The sequence below is a fragment of the Peromyscus californicus genome, unplaced genomic scaffold (assembly GCF_007827085.1).
Source record: "Peromyscus californicus insignis strain IS unplaced genomic scaffold, ASM782708v3 Scaffold_5__1_contigs__length_169319896, whole genome shotgun sequence".
NCBI classification, from domain to species: domain Eukaryota; kingdom Metazoa; phylum Chordata; class Mammalia; order Rodentia; family Cricetidae; genus Peromyscus; species Peromyscus californicus.
The window spans coordinates 156312242-156330223 of NW_026294573.1; the positions used below are offsets into that span (position 1 = coordinate 156312242).

Genomic DNA, 17982 nt, shown 5'->3' on the forward strand with positions numbered 1-17982 from the left:
TGCCATGTGCTAAGCTGAAAAATCCTGGGAATTATGATCAATTTAAGATTTGTCTCATGTGAGAAAAAAATACAGATAGGCAGTAAAGATAGATGCAGACCAAAAAATCCTTTAAACAGTTTACAGTGTGTTTAACAATATATGTAATCTTTGGAGAAAAAGAAAAAGTGTTCAGAAAGTCCTTTAAAAAGGAATAGAATAATAAAAATAAATATATGCCACATTAAGAGTTGAATTACACAGAGAGTCTGGATTCTGTATGTTATTGTATTGTTTTTGGAGTTTTTTTGTCTGCTAAGAGATACTGGATTATAAAAACTGCTAGATTAAACCATTATAAATATTTTAAAAATATCTTGACTTCAAAACTAAATCAAAAGCTATATTGCTTTGGGGAAGAGTTTATGCTTTTATTTCCACAGGAAATGAGAGGATGTGGATTTATTTTGGGTTAAAGAAAATCAGAGTTGATAGAGGAAAACCTCTTGAAAATCCTGGCTACAAACATATAGAAATACGCTTAAATGAACTACAAGACACATAATGTATATTTTACCTGCTCAAACATAAAAAAAATCATCTTTGGCTGACTTGTATACAATACACAGGATATACTTGTAATAATGTAGATATGTATGTTACCTTTAATATTTATTTAATAAATAAACAATAAGAGGATGAGACACCAAAGTAAATGGATGGCCTAGGTTATCTACCATTTCAAAATGCCTTTGTTATCTCCTCAAAAGTCTGCATCCAAAACAGTTTTAAATCTGCTGGCTGAGATGGTCCACTCACGAACTACTCCAGACAGGACTTCATTATTAACCCATTTTCTCAAGATTCCCCAAAGATGCCAGTACCACCAAACAACACAAAGCAATCTAAAATACACAATGCTCACATTCCTAAAAGATTGGCTATAGTTTTTTTTTGTTTGGCATTTATGGGGGATTGACATTTAGTCATAGTCAGGATAAAAGCTAGAATAAGAATTAAATTCAAAGATCTCTTTCTGCATGAATAAAAGGGGGTATAATATAGAAATGGTGAGATAAAAGGTGGATTATTGAATCTACTTTAATCTAAAAGAATAACTATCAATCTTAAATGTTTACATTAGTATAGATTTGGTTTATTGATAGAAATTTAAAGTTATTTCTGTTATACTTTATGTATAATTCTACTCTTGTTTGGAGTATTATGTTTATGCAAGTCATTTAAAAATGTAATTTATAATAAAATAGAGATTAATAGTCATCTATAATAGTCAAACTTATAGTCACATTGGGTATGTTTTCAAAATCATATAGAGATAGATTTTAGATAGACAGGTGGTCTTCAAACACATCAGAGGTCTACAAATATGGCATTTAACATGTCTTATTAACATAAAGTTTTTATGAAAATAAGAAATATATGCTCCTGGAAGTACCAACCTACTTCAGAGTAGATGATGGGCATCAAAGAAACTTCATATAGAGTTTAGTTTCTTTGTGGTGAAAGTTAGTCACTGGACAAGAAGCTTCCTTGGCCTTAACTACTGACAGTATGTTGTCTATATTGGACAAGTGAGACACAAAGGAAAGTTACAGCCAATCTTTGCCAAGCCAAACATGGCAGCTCTTCCAAAATCCTGCTTCACAGTCAGTGAGATATCCTAGGCTGGCAGGTCAAAGATGAATGCCCCAACATTGCAGAGGAACCTTGGATGACTGTCCATTCAGGTGACTGTTTCTGTCATTTCTTAGCTTTGGAGTTTTGCTCTGCACTTCCTGTTTACTCAGGTAATATTATATCCTTCTTAGGTCTCTGATGGGGTTGAAGATAGATAGTTATAGTTATAATTTTCTTGTTACCAAATTCAGAAAAGAAATTTACAGAAGAGTAATAAAGTGTATAAGCTTTAAAGACATAAAAAGATAATTATGAGTTGTTAATGCAAGTTAGGATATAAAGTGATTTAGGTACAAAACTCTGGACTCACCAAGATATGACAGATAATGGAGTATTTTGTTTAATTTTTCCAAATACATATAGACTGGATAGTGTAAGTGCAATTATTATTTAATAACTTTTTTGTATATAATTTTACTAAGTTAAAATTAAAACTTTTTAATTAGACAAAAAGGAAAATTTTGTGAAAAATCCTCTTGTACACTTTAAAGATTTGTCAATTGAATTTGCTTAATAAACACTGATTTTCCAGTTGCCAGCCAGGAAATATAGGTGGGTTGACCAAGCTAAAGATGGTGGGATGAAGAAGAGTAGAGTCAGGAGTGTCACAAAGAGATGCAGAGAAGGAAGATGGGCATGCCATACTAAGAAAAGGTACCAAGCCATGTGGCAAAGCATAAATAAGAAATATGGATTAATTTAAGTGTAAGAGTTATCTAGCAACAAGCCTGAAGTATTGGCTGAGCTTTTATCATTTATATTAAGTATCAGATTGGTTATTTGGGAGCAAGTGGTGGGGAGATCAAGACTCCACCTACAACTCTTATTTGTCATGTACTGTGATCAATGCTCAGGAAAGATAATGAAAGTTAATAAACAGGAATCTGAGAGGCATTGTGCAGGTACATAAATGATAACTTAATTGATTTGTTCATCAGTTTTTTGTTGTCAAAATATTATCTGATATGATTCTAATGAAGTCTATATGAGACTCATGCCACTAGAATGTGCTCAACAAATGAAATTTGTTCATTATCTTTGACTAATGATGATTTCTTTTTACCATCTCTGAATAAAGTAAGGTTTCAAAATATATTATCTCAATTTCTCTGACGTATCCACATGATTATCTGAAATATAGCAGGGATACCACAATGTATCCAAGGTATCATTCACTTTTTTCCATGTGGGATGAACTTGAAGAGGAAGCAATTACAAGAAAGAAGAATACGGAATATGGTATAGAAAGACACTTCTGAAAATATGGTCAATATTCAACTATTTATAAGAATCCCAAGATGAATAATATCAGTCAGTATACACTCCTGTGGTCCAATAGAGACTGAATGAATCAGAGTACATAGGAGAAAACTTGTGAATGTGAAACTTATTAACAATACTCATGTACTTATTATGGTCACTGTCATAAAACACAGACTTTTTTTATCTTATTGTATAATCTCTGCAACCATGATACAGTTTAAATCTTGATGAAATTCATAAGAATATTGAGAAGGAAAGCAAAGATGATGTGACTTCCTTGGATTTATGTTATATAAATGTGTGACTTACATAGCATTGAGATAATATGAGTGAAAATTGTCCATGATAAGTCTTTGCTAAAAATCATGATATAAAAAAATATCAAATAAGGAATTAAACAAAAAGTTGAAAATACTTCTACTTTGTGAAATTATTATGTGAGCTCGTTCATTTGAGCATGGGGATGACAGTTTTCTCCTGAGTATTATTGTTTGCTTCCTGGAAGATAATGATGATATCTGCCTTTCCTGCAGTGTATCAGTTATCTGCTTTTAAGCAATAAAAATGAAGCCTCAAATAGCATATATCACAAAAGCTTGATTGGAAGACATAGAGCCACTGCTGCATACAATGGGTTGAAAATTGGTTAGAAGAATCTCACAGCTACAGAGCAAGCTTTATCCACAAACAGGCTGTATATTCAATATTAATATTTACATATTGACTTACCTTATAAGGTCTTGGTAGATCCGGCTTCTGGTACCTTAGTTTAAGCAACCCTATCATTTTCAGCAAATTTAAACAAGATGTTCCTAGCGCCACATATTTCACTAGGTAGATTAAATCTGAAGCTATTATTGCAATAGAAGATAAAATGGTAATCAGGATGACTGCTACAACTGGAGAGTGATGATCATTAAGCATTGAGTAGATGATAGGCAATTGTCCATTTTGACTTGCACAGTAAAGTATTCTTGATGCTGAAAGTATTCCAGAAGAACCATCGGTCACCAGTGAAGCTGAGATCCCTAAAGCAAATACCCATTGTGCAGAAGGGAAGACTCTGTCCATCCATGTGACAGTAATAGAATCTATGAAAATTCAAAATGCCAAAGTCATTTTTGCTTGAAAGCAAATAGAACAGCACTCTGCAATTGTTTCTGTATCCATGCATATTGTAATAGAACTTGGTCATTTTTTTCTAGGAGAGGGAGTCTCTTACTCTTCTAATCTGTTGTGCCTTGTGATTGATTTGTCCATTAAAGCACATTAGAAGTGGATGTTTGAGAGCTGCAAGGCTGCCCAGTGCCAGGAATAACAGTTCTTGCTTTCTTGATTGTTAAGCTGTCTATCTCATGAATTTACCACCCAAAACTTTTTCAGCTAATAAGACAGGAAAAAGAAATACTAGCTGTGGAGCCTTGGCACTGCATTATACGTTTCTCCCAGTAAAAACGGTCTAAAATTTAGCCACTATGGTGTAGCATAAGTTGTGAAATTTGTGTGATGACACCTCCCTCACATCCTCCCTTTAATGCCCCAGTGTTGCAGATATACTTAGAAGTGCTCCTGTCCAATAAACTTTTTGACATTGGCAAACTTTGATTATACTACTATGTCATTTTATAAGACTGAAAATGTCCTAAGAAAAGATTATTTGTGCTCCTCTCTTTTTAATCATAGTATTTAAAATCAATGCTGCTCAGGCCTGGAATTGTAATTTCCCAGTAATCTCATCTAGAGGAAGGGAAAGTTGAAGCTCTGGTTCCAACTAGAATAAGCACTTGTCTTCGAAGAAAAGTTTTCATGGGTTTTTAACAATTTGACAGACTACACAGAGAAATCCCAGAAAGTAATGAATGAGTGACCATAGGGCCACACTTATTCCTAGTGGCATTCTGATTGCTATATATATAGAAGAGCCACTCATGACAATTAGTACTCACATTTACAAATAACTAGCAATATCCTCGAAAAACTGAGAGCTACAATATGCAAAGTATGGCTGAGAACTGATTGTGACTCACTTTTTGATCCACTTCTGATGGATACAAATGACAGCCTTAATGAAAATCTTGGCAGTGGGTTTCACATCTAAGAAAGTAAAGAGATGTTGTCTATTTTAAACAGCCTCTTTCATTGTAAAGATAAATGTGTATTTTGAAGGATGAAGCATCTAAGCATAATGTTTATTCTTTGTGTTCTTGCCCTGATTGTTCAGGTATCTTGACATTCTTTTTACTCTTTTCCTACTCTTCTGTCTTTGTCCTTTATTTTAGTTTTTCTGGGTACATGGCATCTGGATGTATAATTAAGTTTTTAATGTGACTGTTTATCATATAAAAATTGATAGGTTATTATGTTTTTTTAGCCTCATTGAAAAGCCTAAAACATAAACATTATTTTATAGCATTGTACATATACTAAACACATCTATAGTATATAAAACTTGCAATCTTTATTTCCAACCACAGAGAGGCATCTGCCCTATTTAATTTTACTTCATCATACCTGAAGAGATGATTTCCTGGGTTGTCAACACTGCCAAGTATGATATATTAGTCAGTAAGTACAACAGAGTCACAATGGACAGGCCAGATATAAAAGATTTTGTAATTGTATCAGTAGGACTTTTTATTTCTCCTAAGAAAAATAAATAAATAAATATATTAGAAAATGACACATCAAACATATGAACTTGCCAAAGCCCCATGCCATGGAACAATCACATTAGGTCTCTGATAAAGTAATTCTTTCTTTCAGTAGAGATTATGTATTATCTTCTTTAACTAAGATAGAAATATTGATGGTTTAGATACATAATACAGATCTTCATATATTTAGTAAGCTTATTGAATATAAAATAGTGCATTGTTGTCTTTGTTTCCTAGATACAAGAACCTAGACTTATGCACTATTTTAAGGTACATATTTTAGAGCAAAATGTCTCATGAGGCAATATGAAGGACACAAATTTGTTCATTTATAGTCAGCAATCTTACTGTGCAGTAACCTAACTCTGCAAACATTTTATTATAGATTTATAGTGATGTTAATAAACTGTGGTCCACAATATCCATTTAAGTCAGTGTAGTGTTCCCAAAGCTCAAGTTCTCAAATATAGGTTATGTCTACATTTTTGGACCATTTGCCTGAAAGTGGATATCATGAGAAATTGGCAACAATAATAGCTTTTTGATTCTGCAATTCAAAATATTAATTCAAAATTAAACTTGCAACAAACATGAAGTGTTTATTTCAGGTCATACTTCACTACAGCTATGTATCAGAAGTCATAACATGCATATTGCAGTGCATGGTTGTCACACTGCAGAGTATCACCAAATATTACTCATAATACATCAGCTCAGATTTCAGAAAATTAGATGCTATGACTCTCTCTGTACATAGTTTCTTCTACTAAAGAAACATATTTTAAGTGTGCTAAGCAAATATTTGTGTCTTCTTACCATAATTCCTAGACATATAAGTGCCAAAGGGGTATGTCATTGAAGTGCGTTGTGCTAGAATGTTTGAATTTTTAATATTGCTGATTTTTACTGACTGGAGTTTCATAAAGTTTGGGACAACTCCAACCACACTTGATATCCCAACACAGCAGAGGGTATTATTGAGCCCCATACACCCATGAAGACCTACAAACAATTAGCAATTGATGAGAGATGTAGAATTAGTCTTCCTAATGGATGAACATTGGAGTGGTCAGCTACAGAAACCTATTTATGCTGTAACACTGAATGAGCACAGCAGGTTGTATTCACATATTTGTTTGGGTGTGTATGTGACAACAATTGTTAAAGATGATGAGGCTTTGAATTTGGGGGATAAGGTGCAGATATGGGAAGGTGGAGGAAAGAGATAGAGGAGGAAACTATATATTTATATCCAGATTAAAATAAAATTAACTGTTATATCAAGTTGGCTTGATATTAGTACCAGTTTCTAATAATATCTGAACTGGCACTGCTTGAGTTACTTTCTACTGCTGTGAGAAAGTACCATGAACAAGGAAACTTATAGAAGGAAGGATGTATTTGGGCTTATAGTTCCTGATGGACAAGAGTCCACAATGTTGAGGAGGCCTAGAAGGCATGATGGTAGCAATAAAAAGTTGAGAAGTCACACCTTTAAAAAGCAAGGAAGAATCATAGATAGCACACAAAAAGTAGGGTGTGAACATGGACATTCAAAACTTACTCTAGTCATATGCTTCCTCCAGCAAGACTCTATTTTAAGGTTCCACTATGTCTTCAAACAGCATCACCAACCGAGGACCAAGTGTTCAAGTACTTTCAATATTAGAAGGACATTTTCATTCAAACCACAAGAGTCCCTAAAGATACTTCTGCCAATTTTATTAGATATTTATATGAAATGGTGCCTTCAGTATTAACAACTAGAAAACCAATATATCAAATACCTATAAACTGTATATAATAGTCTACATACATATTATAACCTATCTAGCAGAGATTATATTCTTTAGGTGAAAATCATAAGCACACGTCTGTCCCATTAGGATGCAATTTTTCTTTTCTATTTGTTCAATGGTAAATTTTTGGCATTGCCAAAATTTTAAACAATTTTTTTTCAAGACAGTGTTTCTCTCTGTAGTATTGGTGCCTGTCCTAGATCTCGCTCTGTAGACCAGGGTGGCCTTGAACTCACAGAGATCTGCCTGTCTCTACCTTTGGAGTGCTGGGATTAAAGGCATGTGCCACCATAGCATGGCTAAACAAATTTCTTTGTGACTTATTATCATTAAAGGTTTTATTTATGTACTTATTTAATTTATATATATGATGAGGGTCAAGTAAAATTAGTGAGTGGGAAGTACTCATGAAAGAAAAAGTATAAGAAGCCCTGTGTTGGATGGAGCATTACCACATACTTCTTTTCCTCCTTCTATTCTACGCACTGATCTGTTATCAGGTGAGACAAACTTTGAACTAAAATGAATGGTCTATTCCTGGCAGTGATGACAAGAAATGAGATTTCTGAATCAATATGGAGAAGCTGGTGGTGCTGGGAGAGAATAATCACATCTATGACTTGACAGATATTCCAGTAGAGCAGTTGGTCAGTTTTCACACACAAGCTGATTAACTGGTTTGCTATATTTGCTGGAGTCTGGTGTTGAAATTTATGAAATAGACTTATCTCCAAGGATATTTTCAGCAGTAAAATAGGTTTCCCCTGAAATGAAGTAAGTTAATCTTTAAGAGAAGAATCTTATCATCAAATAGTTAAATTTTAGAGGGTTGTAACAAAATTAATCCAGATAGTAAAAATTCATATTATTACATAATACAAATAAGTGTAACCCTACAAATACTAGGAACATTAGTACATACATGGTTGTGATTATTTGGAATTACAAGAAAAAATGAATGCCACATATTAATAGATGTTAATCATGATCTGTTTGTCTTCCTTTCATCAAATACATTGCATAAAATTTTGACACAAATAATGAGGAAAAATGTTCACACTGTGAAAAGGAAGGATTAAATTTTATTAAATTTATATATCTTGAAAATTAATGTAAGACTTTCTACCTGGGAAGTTGCTGGCCACCCTGGCCTGGGAATCAGGTACACAATCTTCACTATTGTTCATTTCCCCCATTTCCAATCCCCTGTCTCATCTACAGGCATGTAGCAAACTGCTTAAATGAGCCTGTCCTTCCTCTCTGACTCTACTACCTAGGGATACCACCCAAACTAATGGTGGAGCCATCTTTCCTTCTTCCTGTGAACATTTCCAGCCCCCAAATTCTAGCCAATCCCCATTCTTTGGGCCTGCAACAAATACCTAGAAACACGTCCAAGCCAGGAACAACAGTGAGCAAAACAGGAAGGGAGTCAGAAGTACTCCTTCTCAGTCAATCCACAGCCACCAACAGTTGCTAAGATCCAGAGAGTCCAAGAAAACTCAAGCATAGAAACACATGCTTAAGGAAGACAATACCAGATATCAACAATTACTATCACCATCATTTCAAAAACCAGAGGCCAAGATGCCAGCACAAAAACACAGTCATTGACAGCAAAGAAAATATTCCTGCCCCAGAACCCAGAAACTAATAGAGTATCCCAATAGAAGTGGAATAGTTTTAAGCACAAGACACAAACTTCAAATTAGGTATTATGAGTATGCTCAAAGACCACAAAAACTATATAAATGAATCTCTTCATAAGTTGGTGAAAACACAAGCAACTAGTGGAACAAAATAATGAAAACAGTTAAAGAAATAAAAATAAAAAGAGTAACTAAAGAAAATCCAAGTGGAGGTACAACAGAAATGATATGTTTTGAAAATCAAACGTAAACCTTAGAGGTAAGCCTCACAACAAGGTACATGAAAAGTAATAGAGAATCTCAGTCATTAAAGATATTACAGGAGACAAAATGCCTCAGTAAAAAAAAAATTTCAGAGACAAAACATCCAGGAAATCTGGAACAATGTGGAAAGACCAAATATTTGAACAACAGGAAAAGAAAAAGCTTAGTTCAAAAACATTGAAAATATTTTTTAATAAAATCACAGGAGAAATATTCCTAACCTAAAGAAGGATGTGCCTATTAAAAGTACAAGGAACATACAGACACCAAACAGACTGGATCAGAAAAGGATTTCTTGAGGAAGCATAATGATCAAAACACTGATTTTACAGAACAAAGAAAGAATATTAAAAGCTGTAAGGGAAAAAGAGGATCATATAAAAGTATACTTGTAGCTAGAGTTTTCCTGCCTGGCCCACAGTCAGGACAAATCTCTCTCACCTGTCAGTCCCACAGCCGCTCAGACCCAACCAAGTAAACACAGAGACTTATATTGCTTACAAACTGTATGGCCGTGGCAGGCTTCTTGCTAACTGTTCTTACAGCTTAAGTTAATCAATTTCTATAAATCTATACCTTGCCACGTGGCTCGTGGCTTACCGGCATCTTCACATGCTGTTTGTCATCGTGGCGGCTGGCAGTGTCTCTGACTCAGCCTTCTACTTCCCAGCTTTATTCTCCTCCTTGTCCCACCTATACTTCCTGCCTGGCCACTGGCCAATCAGTGATTTATCACAGCATTTACTCATTAAAATACCACCTAATATTACAATGGAAACATTAAAAACCAGAAAGGACTAGACAGATATCCAACAACCTGTAGAAAATCAGAGATGCCAAGCATGATTACTATACTCAGCAAAACTTTCAATCACAAAAAAATGGAGAAAGAAACCTTTGAATAATAAAACCAGATTTATCTATCTACAGTATCTCTCTACAAATATAGCTGTAGAGAAGGCACTAGAAGGAAAATCTCAATATTAAAAGGTTAACCACACCCAATAAAACACAAGGCATAAATAATCTCAGAAAATCAATCCAAAATTGGGCTGAAGTAGGGGGAATCCCCACACCACAATACACAGTAATGGGAATCAACAAACACTGCTCATTGATAATTCTCAATATCAATTGTCTTAATTCCCCAAAAGAAAGACAAGGACTATCAGATTATATTAGGAAACAGGTTGTATCTTTATTCTCTATCCAAGAAATACACTTATTAAGGACTGAAATCCACCTTAGGGTAAAAGGATGAAAAAAGTCATTACAAGAAAATGGATCAAAGAATCAAGTTGGTATAGTCATTTTAAAATGTGACAAAATAGTGGTCAAACGAAAACTAACCAAAAATAATGGATAAGGGGACTACATCAAGGGAAAAGCTACAATAAAGTCATTAGTATTCTAAAGATTATTCCACCAACCATAAGGGCAACCAAGTCCATAAGAGAAACAGTACAAAAGCTAATATCATATATTGACCCTACCACAATGATAGTGGATGATTTCAATAATGTACCTAACCTTGCCAACTGGTAGATGATCCAAAGAAATATTAAGTAAAGAAACATTGATGCCAAGTGACATAAATCATTTGTACTTTGTAGATATTCATGAAACATTGTACTTGAACACAAAAGAATGTATCTTTTTCTCTAGAACACATAAGTTTCTATAAAACTGACCACCTACTCAGACATAAAGTCTCAACATATACAAGACAATTGAAATAATGCCCTGAATCATATCTATCCACCATGGATTAAAGGTGGATATTAACCAACGGAAACAAGATAATCTTCAAAACTCATGGAAACTGAACAACTATCTACTTAATGAGAATTGGGTTAGAAAAAATTTAGAAATAAATTAATAACTTCATAGAATTGAATGACAATTAAAACATAACACACCCAAAACTTTGTGAAACAATGAAGGCAGTTCTGAGTGCAGTTCATATTATTCATTAAATACTCATCAAAAAAATTAGAATGATCTCATGCTAGTAACTGAAAGGCACACCTGAAAGGTGGAGAACAAAAAGAATTCATATTCAAAAGAAAACAATCATCTCATAGCTAAAAGAGTTAAATAGAAAAAAATACAAAGATTCACTAAAATTAAATGCTGTAGGCTGTAGAAGTTCCCTGATAGATTTTTGGATCACTTACATATATTATCATATTTTCTACAAATAGCAATACTTGGACTTTTTCTTTTTCAATTTGTATTCCCTTGATTTCCCTTAGTGTATTATTGCTCTAGCTAAACCTTTAAATACTATATTGAATAGATATGGAGAGAATGGACAGTCATGTTTTGTTGCGGAGTTTAGTGCAATTGTTTTGACTCTCCCTCCATTTAATTTGATGCTGACTATAGGTTTGCTGTAAATTGTCTTTATTATGTTTAAGTACATCCCTTGAATCCCTGATCTCTCCAAGACTTTTACTATGAATGGGGTGTTAGATTTTGTCAAAGATTTTTGACATCTAATGAGATGATCATGTTGGGTGTGTTTTGTTTAAGTTTGTTTATATGGTGGATTACACTTGCTGATTTTCATGTTGAGCCATCTCTGCATCTTTGGCATGAAGCCTACTTGATCATGATGGAACAAGGGGAACACTTCTCCATTGTGGGTGGGAGGGCAAACTGTATATCCACTTTGAGACTCAAAATGGCAGTTTCTCAGGAAATGAATTGGGGATAGATTTATCTCAGGCCCCACCTATACCAGTGCTGGTTATAGACCCAAAGGAGTTACCATCCTGCCACAAGGACACTTGATCAACTTTGTTAGCAGCAGCTTTATTCATTGTAACCAGAAACTGTAAACAACCTAGGTGACCCTCAACTGAGGAATGGATAAATAAGATGTAATATATTTGCAATGGAGTTTCTCAGCTGTTAAAAATGATATTTTCAGGCTAGTATGGAAATAGAAAAAAATTATCCTGAGTGAGGTTACCCAGATCCAGAAAGACAAACATGGTATATACTCACTTATCAGTGGATATTAGCTATCAAGGAAAGGATAATCATACTATAGCACACAGATCCAGAGAGGCTAAGTAACAGGAGGGCTCAAGGGGGGGGGACACATAATCTCCTTGAGAACGGTAAATAGAATAAATTTTCTCAGTGGACAGAGAGTGGAACAGGATGGGAATAGGAGGGAATCAGGTGTGGGGGATGCAGGGATAGAGTACTGGGAGTGGAATCTAAATCTAGTAGAGTCATTGAATCTAGGATAAACATTAGAATGAAATAGTTCTTTCCTACCATATCTAGGGTAACATTAGAATATAGTCATTGTTTGCTGGAGGTACATATACCTTAAAGTAATTATAAATTGTAGAGAATATTATTTGTTTTCTGTGATTTTATAGAGTTGTTTTTTTGAAGAAGTTTTCCATCCATTGCACGACTTTGGTCACAAGACTATCATGGCATATCTGGAGTGTCTTGAGTATTGGGTACTGCAAACAGTACACGATAATGACTAAAGTTGAAAGGGTGTGAATATTTACTTCAGAGAACATATAGAATATATCAAAGGTGTTTTGGTTTAAAGGAACTTATTTATTAAAAAACAAATGTATAAGCCTTTGTACAGATGTTTGAAATTCAGTTCACAAAACCTTTTTCTCCTTGTTGTCAGTGAGCTGAAACTTTCATTCTTGAGTGGCTTTCCTTCTTTGAATGTCCTATGCAATACAAAACACTGACATTTGACACCCAACATCATGGGCTCAAAGAAGAGAGGTGTCTGAATACTCCAGGACTGGATGATAGACCATAGGAAAAACTCCAGGTTTGGGCAGGTATGTGGGGAATTCACCATCACAGGAGCAGAAGTATTTGCAGTTGCTAATGTGTGTGTTAAAAGGAAATAGATTGAAAATGGAAGAAAAACACCCTACAGAACTTTTGGTATTATTTCAATGGCAGGCTTATTGGTTTGAGGCAACTCCTTATATTCAATTAAAACTGATAGTATGAGAACAAGTTTTGAGACGTTTAAGAAGAGCTCATCAGAGAGGGGAGCCTATACCAGTAAAGATTTTGTCTTTATGTAATTAATCTCTAATGCTCTGGAGCCATTGCAGAGTGAGAAATTACAGAAAGTTCACTCAGATGTGGAACAGGGAAATAAAAAGGAAACCATTCTGGCTACAAAGTGTCAGTGAGCAGTGGAGAATTTTTTCTCACATGAAGATAAGAATGTTGTTTCAGAAAGAAATGGAAATGAAGAATATCAAGACACTAGAAATGAATATCCTTCTTTAGATGGTACAGACTGAGAAATGAGAAAGATTGAAATGCTAACTGCACATTTACAGGAATTAAAGACATACATGAAAAAAGACTAGCAAGACAAAGAACAGGAGGAGAAAAAAATATTCCTGGTAGAAAAGAGTCAAGGAAAAGAAATAAAAAAAGAAATTTCCTCAGTAAAAAAGTGAAAGTGTTTAATCAAAGACCTCTGATGCCACCTTATGAGGGAATAGGAAAATGGTTGCCTAAAGTCATAAGGACACCTTCACAGGTGTTTCCCATTACTGTGCAGGAATTGCCTGGAAATAATCAGTATCCTCAGTGCTAAGTTTAGACTGCAGGCCTACAGATATGACAAACTTAATATTTAAAGAAGTAGCGCTGGCATATGGAATACATTCAACTTCTGTAAGACATGTTTTAAATAATTGGGCTTCTTAGAACATAATTATTCCACAACATCAGGACTTAATGGCAGTTATATTAGAAGCCTTCCTCAGCTACAGTTGAGGCTCACCTGTGGACAGAGGAATCAGCAGGCATGGAATAGCATAATCATGCTAGAATAGTGAAAATACCGAAGGATCATTTTCTAGGTGAATTTAAATATGCTGATTTACAAAGACAGGTATAATTTGATGACTCCACTATCATGCAATGTCATTTAGCAGCATTAAGGGTCTGGGATGAGGTTAAGGGGGCAGGGAGGAGAACTACCTCACTTACCAAAATGACACAAAGTTCAGGGGAAGCTGACACTGAATTTTTACAAAAATCAACTTCAGCATTGTAAAAAAGCAGTATCTGATCCTGATGTTATGAAAGTTTTAGTTGAATATTTGGCTTTTGAACAATTTCAAAAAAAAAATGTGTTGCCTGAGTATAATCAAGGAAAATGGTCTCAACCCTCAGGAGTTTGTTTGAGGTACAGAAAAGGTACATATTGGACTAATGAATATAGATCTCTGAGAAAAGTGAAAGACAATTTGTCTGGAAACTTGATGATTGGCTTTGTTCAGGACCCAAGAATAAACAACATGAGCCAACAACATCTTTTCAGCAGTAGGACAGCTAATCAGCAATGCATGCTATTTCAGGAAAGCACTGCTTGAGAATTAGCTGTGGGTAAACATGTAACATTATTCCCACAATTTCCTAATTATAAAGTAGCCACTGGAGCTTATGGTTGGTTCTCTTTCACCAGGGACAGTAAGAATAATGGTGGCAAGAAGTAGTTTAACATCTCAAGGATTTATTGTATACCCATGAATTATAGTTGAAGATTCCATAGGAGAAATTAAAATTGTGCTTCTATAAAAAAGACCATGCAAATAGAAGCTGGTGATGGAATTGCTCAATTATTATTCCTCCCACAACTTAAAGGTAAAGCAGCTCCAGTATGTAGGACAGGAAAGTTTGTAAGTACAGGAAGAAAGGTGCTTTGTCAAACTCATTATTGATGAAAGGTCTAAATTCAAATAGAAAATGAATGGGATTGAGATTGAAGGGTTAGTAGACATTGAAGCTGGTGTCTTTATACTTTCTCAAGAGTCATGGAATAAAAATTGATGTCTTCAAGAAGTGTCTACTGAATTTTTAGGAATTGGAATGTTATGTCAGATAAAACAAAGTGTAGAAGGGATTAAATGTATAGAACATGAAGAACAAGAATGGATAATAAAGTCTTATGTGCCTGATATAGCCATGAATTTATGGCAGAGAGATTTGCTTTAACAACAGGGAGCTTGAATCAACATTCCTACAATTTCAGAAACAACGTATAGATTATGTTAAAAATGGGATGCATTCCTGGAAAAGTTATTGGAAAAATTATCAAGGAAAATCACAGAATATACAGGTTGCCCAGAAAAAAGACAAGGCAGGAATTAGCTACCCAAATTTGGAGTAGGAGACATTGCCATTAGCCCAAATGCTCTGACTTTAAAATGGTTAACTAATAAGCCTGTGTGGGTGGAGAAGTGGTCCTTAATAAAAGAAAAAAATGTGAGTGCTTGAGTAACTAGTACAGAATTGTAGTGTGTAGCTGTTCCAGCTTTGACCTGGAAGTACCACCCCTTTGAGGCTTCAGTAACTGTCACACCTACAAGGGAGAGCTGAGAGAGGACCATTGAGGACTCGAGATCTGGATGGGCCAGCTCTCTTGGTTCCTGGATCCTGGACACTTGAGGTAGACTGAGCAGAGTTCTCAGGAGAACACCACTGGACTGCACTACAACATTCCCAGACCCTGTAACCTATCCCTTCACTTGTAAGTTATCCCACAAAATAAACCTCCCTTTTAACTATGTGGGGTTGCCTTAATATTTAAACCAATACCGGTTCAGGTAGATGCTTAATGCATTGAAGAAATTGTAAGTTCTTGGAATTTCCCTGTATTTGTAATAGAAAGAATCCTGGAAAATGGTGAATGTATACTGATTTGAGAGGTGTAAACAAAATTAATCAATCTGTGGGTCCTTTATGACTTTGAATTCCATTACCTTCTTTATTGCCTAAAGCTTGGCCTATAATAGCTGTTTATTTAAAAGATTATTTCTTTACTATTATTCAGTTGTAGAAACAATATAGTGAAAAATTTGCTTTTACGGTGCTTACTTGTAATTCCCAGTCTGTAAAATGATATTAATGGAATGTCTTTCCCCAACAAATAGTCCAATTTTATGTCAATAATTTGTGAATCAACCACTGGAATTGGTTCATAATTTCCTCAAATCGTTATTTACAATTATATGGATGATATCTTAATAGCTGCCACTGATATTAACATCCTTTAAAGAATGTTTGCTGAGGTGCAATAGATTTTATGTCAATGGAGATTGCAAATTGCTCTTGGGGGATTCAAAGAAGAGATTCTCTTAATTATTTAGGATTTAAATTAAATAAACATGGATTCCAACCACAAAAGGTACAGATTAGAAGAGATCAATTACACACACTTAATAATTTTCAAATACTATTGTGAGATATTAATTGGTTGAAGCCTACCATAGGATGGACTTTTCAAGAATTAAACATTTTTTTAAAAATTTTCAACGTGATTTGGATTGAAACAGTCCAAGGCAATCAACAGCTGAAGCAGAAAAGGAGTTGACCCAAGTAGAACAGAAATTACACAATGCCTATGTGGATTGATTAGATCTCACAATTGAAATTTGTGCAAATTTTAGCAAATTTACCATCTACCCATTCCCTTACTGGACTCATTATACAAAGGGAGGATAATATTTTGGAATAGATATTTTTTAGCCCATAAACAAGGGAAAAAGTTAAAAACCTGTCCTGAAAAGTTTCTGACTTAATTAAAGGAAAGAATAAGTCTTTATCATTTGTCAGGAATGCATCCAACTAAGATTATAGTGCCGTATACTAATATTGAAATTATGCACTTATGGATAATTAATGATGACTGTCAAAGAGCTTGTAGCAATAATTTAGAGGCGATCAACAACAAATATCCCCAAAGTAAACAACTTCAATTTATAAAGAGAACTGAATGGGTTCCTCCCCATGTATAGAAAAAAGCATGTATTTCTGGGATCCTTACATTTTATACTGATGCAAATATATTAAAAATGGAGGGCTAAATAGCAAGAAATTTAAGTAGCCCAAAGTCCTCATGCTTCTGTCCAAAAATCAAAATAAATTCCATTTTAGTGGTGTTACTAGATTTTAATGAAACTATTAATAAAATCACTGATTCTCAATATGTAGAAAGAGTTGTATTACACATAGAAACCGCTAAACTAATTCATTATTAACTTTATTGTTCATGCAACAACAACAGACAATCTGGGAAACAAATTTCCCATTTCACATTGTTCATATTTAGTCACCTATGTGATTTCCTGGGCCATTTTCAAAAGGAAATCAAGAAATTGATCAACTATTAATAAGAAACATTTTAGGAGCTTCAAAGTTTCATTAAAAACATCATATTATTAGAAAAGGTTTAACAAAAAAGTTTCATTAGCTGATGACAAGTTGAAGAAATTATAAAAATATTGTCTTATTTGCTTTGTGTAATATTCATGTGATTTACCTACAGGAATTAATCCTAAGGGCCTCTGAAGAAAGGAAATTTGGTAAATAGATGTATTTCACTTATCAGAATTTGGAAAATTAAAATATATACCTCATATTATTGATACATACTCTGGATTTTAATGGGCATCTGCTCTAAATTCTGAAGAGACTTTTGCTGTAATTACCTATTTATTATTAATTACCTATTATTTGCATTGTGAATAACAATACAAATTAAAACTGACAATGCTCCTGATTATGTTTCCAGTAAGATGAAATAGTTTTTGTACATTATATTGTAAAACACATTATTGCAGTGATACCAAATAATACTACAGGAAAAGC

At 34.2% G+C, this 17982-nt stretch overlaps 1 protein-coding gene across 1 annotated transcript in view; it reads right to left on the bottom strand.

Annotated features, from left to right (window-relative positions):
- LOC128097651 (solute carrier family 7 member 13-like) overlaps nt 1-17982 on the bottom strand; it is a 41726-nt gene that overhangs the window by 8490 nt on the left and 15254 nt on the right. The window contains exons 2-3 of the mRNA XM_052718310.1: nt 5452-5583; nt 3670-4031 (exon numbers count right to left, since the gene is read on the bottom strand). Of these exons, the coding sequence (XP_052574270.1) occupies nt 3670-4031; nt 5452-5583 (494 nt within the window). The remainder of the gene's footprint in view (nt 1-3669; nt 4032-5451; nt 5584-17982) is intronic.